Genomic DNA, 8320 nt, shown 5'->3' with positions numbered 1-8320 from the left:
CGTCTTTCCGTCCCCTTTTTCCGTCCCCGCTTCACTCGTTCGTGGTTCGTTCGTCTTTCCGTCCCCTTTTTCCGTCCCCGCTTCACTCGTTCGTGGTTCGTTCGTCTTTCCGTCCCCTTTTTCCGTCCCCGCTTCACTCGTTCGTGGTTCGTTCGTCTTTCCGTCCCCTTTTTCCGTCCCCGCTTCACTCGTTCCTGGTTCGTTCGTCTTTCCGTCCCCTTTTTCCGTCCCCGCTTCACTCGTTCGTGGTTCGTTCGTCTTTCCGTCCCCTTTTTCCGTCCCCCGTTTCACTCGTTCGTGGTTCGTTTGTCTTTCCGTCCCCCTTTTCCGTCCCCGCTTCACTCGTTCGTGGTTCGTTCGTCTTTCCGTCCCCTTTTTCCGTCCCCGCTTCACTCGTTCGTGGTTCGTTCGTCTTTCCGTCCCCTTTTTCCGTCCCCGCTTCACTCGTTCGTGGTTCGTTCGTCTTTCCGTCCCCTTTTTCCGTCCCCGCTTCACTCGTTCGTGGTTCGTTCGTCTTTCCGTCCCCTTTTTCCGTCCCCGCTTCACTCGTTCCTGGTTCGTTCGTCTTTCCGTCCCCTTTTTCCGTCCCCGCTTCACTCGTTCGTGGTTCGTTCGTCTTTCCGTCCCCTTTTTCCGTCCCCCGTTTCACTCGTTCGTGGTTCGTTTGTCTTTCCGTCCCCCTTTTCCGTCCCCGCTTCACTCGTTCGTGGTTCGTTCGTCTTTCCGTCCCCTTTTTCCGTCCCCGCTTCACTCGTTCGTGGTTCGTTCGTCTTTCCGTCCCCTTTTTCCGTCCCCGCTTCACTCGTTCGTGGTTCGTTCGTCTTTCCGTCCCCTTTTTCCGTCCCCGCTTCACTCGTTCGTGGTTCGTTCGTCTTTCCGTCCCCTTTTTCCGTCCCCGCTTCACTCGTTCGTGGTTCGTTCGTCTTTCCGTCCCCCTTTTCCGTTCCCCGCTTCACTCGTTCGTGGTTCGTTCGTCTTTCCGTCCCCTTTTTCCGTCCCCGCTTCACTCGTTCGTGGTTCGTTCGTCTTTCCGTCCCCTTTTTCCGTCCCCGCTTCACTCGTTCGTGGTTCGTTCGTCTTTCCGTCCCCTTTTTCCGTCCCCGCTTCACTCGTTCGTGGTTCGTTTGTCTTTCCGTCCCCTTTTTCCGTCCCCGCTTCACTCGTTCGTGGTTCGTTCGTCTTTCCGTCCCCTTTTTCCGCTCCCCGTAGTCTACATGACATCTGCGAAGTGGGAGCTGTTGAGGAGGAGGTGGGAGGGAGGGAAGGAGGGAGAAGGGTGGAGACATGCTTGGTGTAGGGGGGGGTGGGGGGGACGGGGGAAGGGAGGGGGGGAAGGGGGGGACGGCAGCGCGGTAGGACCCGGGCGGTCCACATTTCGCGGGCACGGGGTGCTTCGTCGATCTTCAATTTCATGTAACCTAGTCCTTGACTCTGTCTCCCGCCTTCCACGTCGCATCTTCATCTCCCGCCGCGCCACGCAACCGCCAACCACCTCAATGGCAATGGTAGCGACGCTGAGCTGTTTGTACGGGAGTGCTTTGCGGACGCACGTACGGCATACAAGAAGAAGGGTGGCGTGGCGGCGCTGCAGGTAGGGTCGGGGTCGGCAGGGGGAGTTGGGTGGTGGGGGGGGTTGGGGGGACATAAGGGGGGAATCCCTCGGAGGTGAGCGTGTGTGTTTTGATTTCGGAGCGCAGATATTTTGTTGCAGCCGTGTTTTGTAGCGCTGTGGATGCTGCGAAAATGCTGTTCCTATTGGGTTTTTCTTTATTGCGATTGCTATTGCGATTGCGATTGCGATTGCGATTGCTATTGCGATTGCTATTGCTGCTGCACACACGCACACACTCTTCCCATCCCTCTGCAATTCAACCCGACTCCACCAACCACCACCAACCACCAGGTGGAGCAGCATTTAAAGCTGGCTCGGCTTGTGGCTGGGCTGCGGGGTGAGGTTGCTCGCAAGGAGGTTTCGGAGCTGGTCGGGTCTGTGGGGGATCTGCTTTCGTCCCTCCCTGGCGTGGAGGACCGCCTGGTGGCCACCGTGGAGTGCGCGCAGGTAAGGGGGGGAAGAGGGGGGGGGGAGGGGGGAGGGAGGGGGGAGGCGGGGGAAAATATGTATGGGTCCGTATCTTAAATTTCCTCTTACATCATTATCGGTCTAATCTTGGAGTATCAGTTTAAGTGGGTTTTTTCTTTTCGTCCAACCGTGTGTGTTTCGTCGTACCTCCCTGCCATCCTCCCCATCTGTGCGCTTCATCACCCGCCCCCGCAGGTTCTGGGCATGGTTGGCTACAGCCGCAAGCGTACGCTACTGCTGTGGCACGCCATGGAGCAGTGCCGTACTTCGGCGGCGGTGGCGGCGGCGGAGAAGGGGGAGTTGCTGCGGATTGCGGTTCGCGCGTTGGAGCCGCCGGAGGACCCCCAGGTGCAGGTGCGTCGTCTGAGGTGGTGTGTGGGAAGTAGTTGTTGTAACGACTTCGTGCGTTCGTGGTGGGTTCGTGGTGGGTTCGTGGTGGCGTGTGGTGGCGTGTGGTGGCGTGTGGTGGCGTGTATGCCGTTGCCTGGTGCCTGGTGCACATATTGCATTCTATTATATTTTGCCTGTTTGAGCGCTTGCATGGTTGTGCCCGTGCTTACCCCACAACCAACCCGCCTGCCCGATTTAACCCCCATCACCCCCGGGGGGGGAGGTTCTCTTACCGACTTTCCCCCCCCCCCTCCTCCTCGTCCCTCGTCTTCCCCCCCCCTCGTCCGCCGCCTCCTGCTCGGTTGCTTCCTCCTTCCCCCCGGGCCGATAGGATCCCGACGATTTGCCCCGCACGCATTGGAGCCTCAATTGGGCCCTACGCCGGGGGCCCTCCCTGGCGCCGTACCTCACCCAGCCTAGGTCGGCTGGTAGCAGTCGCGGGTGGGAGGTGGTGCAAACGGCGATGCTGGAGGTGGGTGGGTGGGTGGGTGGGTGAGGTAGACGCGTGCATGGTAAGGGACTCTGCTACTAGTGCTGCTGCTGCTACTGCTACTGCTGCTGCTGCTACTAGTGCTGCTGCTGCTGCTACTGCTGCTGCTGGTGCCACACACATAGATACGTATATACATACATACATACACACTCACCGCCGCCGCCTCCTTTTGCACACCGCCCGTACGCCCTCGTCGTCTGGTGGTGCAGACGGCCCTCACTGCCGCCAAGCAGGCGCATGCGCCTGTGGAGGCGTGGGAGGCTTCCGCGGCCCTGCTCAGGTACGCGCGTATGTATGCATGTATGTATGTATGTATCTATGTATGCAGGTATGTGTATGTGCGTATGTATGTGCGTATGTCGGCTTGGTTGTGTGTCGATGTGGAGGCCGCCGGGGGGTTTGGGGGGGGGGGGAAATAGTGGTCCAGGCGGGGTCCTCCCTTACCCCTCCCCTGCTCCTCCCTTACCCCTCCCCTACCCCCCCTACCCCTCCCATAACCCCCCTGCCCTTGACTCAAGGGAGCACTATGCCGTACTTACACCCCAGTACCAGGCAGCGTTGCTGGACACGCTGGAGCAGGTGAAAGGGGGGAGGGGAAAATGGTACGGCACCTTGGGAGTCTATCAGGACAAACGCCCAGAAGTCTCTGGCGTGCGTTTATCTGTCTAACTGTCTGTCTAACTGCTGTCTGTCTGTCTGTCTGTCTGTCTGTCTGTCTGCCTATCTACGTGTATGGGGCGAGCTTTTCCTGGAGTACCTTGTACTTGTTGCTTCTACTTGTAATATCACCACCCCTACGCGCCCGTGTCCCTGGACATGGACACACTGATGGCAGCTCTTAACTTCTCCACATCATCATTCTGTGCGTGAGATGGTTTCCCATCACCATCTCCATCACCATCACCATCACCATCACCATCGCACGTCTCTGGCTTAGGGCTTAGGGCTTAAGAGCACCTATTACCGGACCTACTCCATCCCCAAGCGACATTGACACAGAGTCTTGCGTCGCGCAGAACGTCGGGTCTGATATATAAGAGTCAAAACGCGTTCGGGATGTATATATATATATATATATATATATATATATATATATATATATATATAAACAGTTCCATCCCGAACGCGTTTTGACTTTCGTAAACCACCGTACAATTGCCGTACGGCCCGTACGGCCCCGTTCCCCCAACCTCTGATTTCATCACTTTCACCCTCGTTACCCGCGTGTGTTTTTTCCTGCGCTGTTGCAAAAATATACAAACTCAAATCCTCTCAAATTGAGTGATGATTTACACACTCCACAGGCGTCTGTGGCTCTTTCCAGTCGTCAGCGCACTCGCCAAGGACCCGGACCCGGACCGCTGGTGCAGCTGAAACGGCTGCTACCGGCGGCGCCGCCGCTGCAGCCAACACCTCTGACGCTAACTGCCGCCGGCACCATCGCCGCCAGCGGCGCCGCAGGCCGCGGCAAGGGCAGCGGCGGCGGCGGCGGCAGCGGGCCATTCATCTTCAATCCATACGCGGCCAAGCGCCAAGCCAAACAAGAAGCCGGGGAGGCTAATGCCCACCCCCCTGACTGGGTGAGTTTGCGCTTCTGGGTGAGTTTATGCGTTTCGTTCCGTTCTCGTTGTTGAAGATAAGGTTTTATAGGTCCCTAAGTGTGATCCTGAAGGAGGAGGAGAGAAAAAGACGCCGAGGGTTGCACCCACCATCAGCCATCAGCTTTTTCCCCGTTCCGCGTTCCGGGAGAATCAAACACGGATGACCTCTCGCTTTCTTTTCCCCCCGGTACGCCGAAACATCCGGACCGTTACTGTGCCCGTAGGCGTGTAGTGATGAGGGTCGGGTCGAGGTGTACGTGGTCAACCCTCTAGCCGTACCGCTGAAGATTGACCAGCTACAGCTCCATGTCAAGTACCTAGGGCTACAGCTCCAAGGTGGGGGTGGAGGCGGGGGCGCTACGGCCGCCGCGTCGCTCACACGCGGCGCTAGCGGCCGCCAGCCGGCGGCGGCGGCGGCGGCGGCAGCAGCAGCCGGCGGTAGCAGTAGCAGTACGGGTGCTAGCGGCGCGGCGACACCGTCGGCTGCTGGGGCTGCCGCTGCTGGCGGCGGCGGCGCCGGCGGCGCCAAGGCTTTCCGTACGCCCTCACTTAATTTGGTCTTGCCCCCCAACGGCCGACCCCAGCGAGTGGTGCTCTGCGGGAAGCCACAACTGCCCGGATTGTACGGCATTGACGGTTGCCTGGTGCGTTGGCTTAGTGTGCACGTACATACATACAGACGGACGGACGGACAGACATATAAAGGGACGAACGTACATGGAGGGACGCAGGTTCTTATGATGCAAAGAATAAAAGAAATACCCTTCGGAGGCGTCACCTTCGTATAAGAGTCACTCTCCCTCACTCTCTCTTTTTTGGCAGGTGACTTGTTGGGGTGTATCTTGGCAAGTGCCCTTCTCAATGCCGCTGAAGAAGCTGGCGGGGACGGCGACGACAGCGTCTGCGGCGGCGGCGGCGGCGGCGGCGCAGGGGCCCCGCGGTGGTGGCGGCGGTGGCGGCGGCAAAAAACCTTCATCATCGGTGTCCGGTTGCCGTACTGTGCACGTCAACGTGCTTCCCCCGCTTCCCCTCGTCAGGGTGAGAGACCTTGTACGGCACTGTCCGGATATCGATATGACGGAAGCCTTGGGGGCAGAACACATGTTGCTGGCCAAGGGTCAGTGTACGACACATGTACGATATGTACGATATGGAAGGATTTGAAACTGAAAGTTTTCCTGTACGAGATCGTACCGCGCTGACGTCGGCTAGGGAAGCCACTTTGTACTTTGCCGGTAATGATGAAATTATCGTGTTGGGCTCTGCGCCATGGGCTTTGCACCCACCATCATCGCACCCGCAGGCCATCATCCGCGCAAGTCCCTGGGGTGGACCAGGGACGACGCAGTTGCACCCCCAAGGTGGTGGTGGGGCAACTAGCACCTCCTCGCCAGCCTCTTCCGTCTCCTCCCAGCCCGCCACCCCTGCGGCGGCGGCGGCGGCAGCTGCCGGCTCCGGAACCGGCTCGGCCTTCTCGGCCGCTGTTCAACAGCCTCAGCAAGTCAGCAGTCAACAGAATGTCCAGCTACAGCTACAGCAGCAGCAGCCGACAGCAGGATCGCACAGCGCTCTCTACCTGCAACAACAACAGCAACAACAACAACAACAACAGCAGCAGATAATGGGCATTTCGTTCGATTCGACGGTAGTGGCTGTTTGTCCTCGAGACGATGACATCCACGCGGCCGCGGTCTGTTGGGGTTTGGGGAGGGAGAGGGAAGGGGGTTGGGGAGGGAGAGGGATATAAGAGGGGACCGTCGGGCCCCTCAGGCCCCCCAGGTGTCTCAGATCAAATACTACGTGTGCGTGTGGGCGGGCAAACGACGTATCATCATCATCATCATCATCATCATCATCATCATCATCATCATCATCATCATCATCATCATCATCATCATCATCATCATCATCATCATGGGCTGTGCGTTTTATGTTTTACGGGAGCAGAGCGGAATATGTACGTGTGTGCGGTCCTGTACGTGTGTGCGGTCCTGTACGTGTGTGCGGTCCTGTACGTGTGTGCGGTCCTGTACGTGTGTGCGGTCCTGTACGTGTGTGCGGTCCTGTACGTGTGTGCGGTCCTGTACGTGTCCGTCCCATAAATGTATGTATCTGTATCTGTATCTATAAATGTATGTATGTTTATCTGTCCTCCCTTTCAGGCACACACCGCGTTTGCGGAGGATCTCCTGCGCAGTCCCCCCGTTGCGGTGCTTGAGGGGCAGCGGCTGACGTGGAGCCTAACTTTGCAAAACCAGGGCGCACTGCCGGTCACGGCAATGAGCGTGCTGGTCACCAACCACAAAGGTGTGCGTGGATTTATATAACTTTTGTTTGTTTGATCTTTTTATTTTTTGTTTATTTTTAGGTTTGGCGAAAATGAAATATGGGATAGTTTCTAAAACGCAAGAAGGTGGTTTTCAGGTTTTATAGTTTCATATTTATATTTTTTTGGGTTTTAAGCTGAATGTTGTAATGTTTTTTGTTTGCAGGCGCCGCTGTGAAACCTCTTCGAGGAGCCCCGCTCCCAGCAAGCTTCCAGGTACTTCAGCCAGGGCGGAAAAAGTCGCCTAGCCACCACAGAGCCTTTGTACGCATGGCTGACCCGTGGGTCGAAATAACTCGTCACTAACCCATGGGACTGAGTTGGCAGACAATGGATCGAGTGGGTCGAACAGATACATTTTAACTACCGACCCATGGGTCTATCCTACCTGGTGGCACCTTTCCGCGCAGGGAGTGCATCTGGAAGTGGACGATACAGCACTACAGCCAGCTACTGCTTCTACTACAGCCGCTACCATCCCTGCTACGGCAGGGGCGGTTGCGTCGGCGATAGCAGTAGCGGCGGCATCCAGTCCTCCCCTTAGCGCGACAACGTTGGCTGCCGATGCCACCGCCGCTGCGGCGTCCGCCCCTGGCGGCGCCCTGCCGCTTCGTCCAAACTGTCACGTCACGTTGCCGCTTGTGTTGGCTGTGGGAATGTGCCCCGATGTACGGGGTACATTCCGCCAGGTGTCTGTGGAGGTGAGGTGGTGGTGGAGGTGGAGGTGGAGGGGATGGGGGTGGAGGTGAGGTGGTGGTGGATGTGGAAATGGTGGGGATGGGGGTGGAGGTGAGGTGGAGGTGTATTTCGGGCGCAAAAGGAACCCCTGGAAATGTTGTGGTTGTAGGTGTGGGGATGGGGGTGGAGGTGAGGTGGGCGACCTCCTCCCTCCACAACGACAACTACCCCTACCACCACCACATTTCCAGGGGTTCATTTCGCCACCGTAAATCACCATCTCCTAACCCCCCGCACCTCCGCACATCCGCACCTCGGGACCAGCATCCATACATCACGATTTGTCAACGATGCTTCCACTTCAACCATGACCGCGACCCCGATTCCCCTTTCCCTTTCCCTTTCCCTTTCCCTTCCCCTTTCCCTCCACATTTCCTCTCGTGACCACACCACACCACACCACACCACACCACACCACAGATCACGATTACATACCTCCACAAGCCGGCAGCCGAACGACCGGAAAGATCCGAGGACGGCGCACCGCTGGTCGGCCGCCGAATTGGCCATCACCCTCACCTTCGACATCCAGCCCTCCCTATCCATCGCTTCCATGAACTTCCTTGACCACTACGCTCCTCTTCGAAACGGACAGAGGTTGCCTAATGAGGATCGGCCCGCGGGCTCACGGGTTTCTGGTGCCGCGGCGATAGGGGGATCGGACGGCGGCGGCGGAGCCGCCGCCGGCGGCG

The 8320-nt window shown here is 58.0% G+C and overlaps 1 protein-coding gene across 1 annotated transcript in view; it reads left to right on the top strand.

Moving 5' to 3' along the window:
• Window positions 1-8320, top strand: part of VOLCADRAFT_95102 (uncharacterized protein) — a gene marked incomplete at both ends in the record, with an annotated part of 19719 nt that overhangs the window by 4200 nt on the left and 7199 nt on the right. Inside the window, 16 exons of the mRNA XM_002954264.1 lie at window positions 1210-1249; window positions 1510-1591; window positions 1904-2059; window positions 2276-2434; window positions 2802-2942; window positions 3173-3216; window positions 3482-3542; window positions 4268-4543; window positions 4789-5208; window positions 5387-5681; window positions 5868-5931; window positions 5979-6065; window positions 6353-6485; window positions 6727-6871; window positions 7580-7679; window positions 8049-8266. Coding sequence (XP_002954310.1) covers window positions 1210-1249; window positions 1510-1591; window positions 1904-2059; window positions 2276-2434; window positions 2802-2942; window positions 3173-3216; window positions 3482-3542; window positions 4268-4543; window positions 4789-5208; window positions 5387-5681; window positions 5868-5931; window positions 5979-6065; window positions 6353-6485; window positions 6727-6871; window positions 7580-7679; window positions 8049-8266 — 2421 coding nt within the window. The remainder of the gene's footprint in view (window positions 1-1209; window positions 1250-1509; window positions 1592-1903; window positions 2060-2275; window positions 2435-2801; window positions 2943-3172; window positions 3217-3481; window positions 3543-4267; window positions 4544-4788; window positions 5209-5386; window positions 5682-5867; window positions 5932-5978; window positions 6066-6352; window positions 6486-6726; window positions 6872-7579; window positions 7680-8048; window positions 8267-8320) is intronic.

The sequence above is a fragment of the Volvox carteri genome (genome assembly GCF_000143455.1).
Source record: "Volvox carteri f. nagariensis unplaced genomic scaffold VOLCAscaffold_41, whole genome shotgun sequence".
Lineage (NCBI taxonomy): Eukaryota > Viridiplantae > Chlorophyta > Chlorophyceae > Chlamydomonadales > Volvocaceae > Volvox > Volvox carteri.
This window is presented reverse-complemented; position numbering and strand designations above follow the sequence as displayed.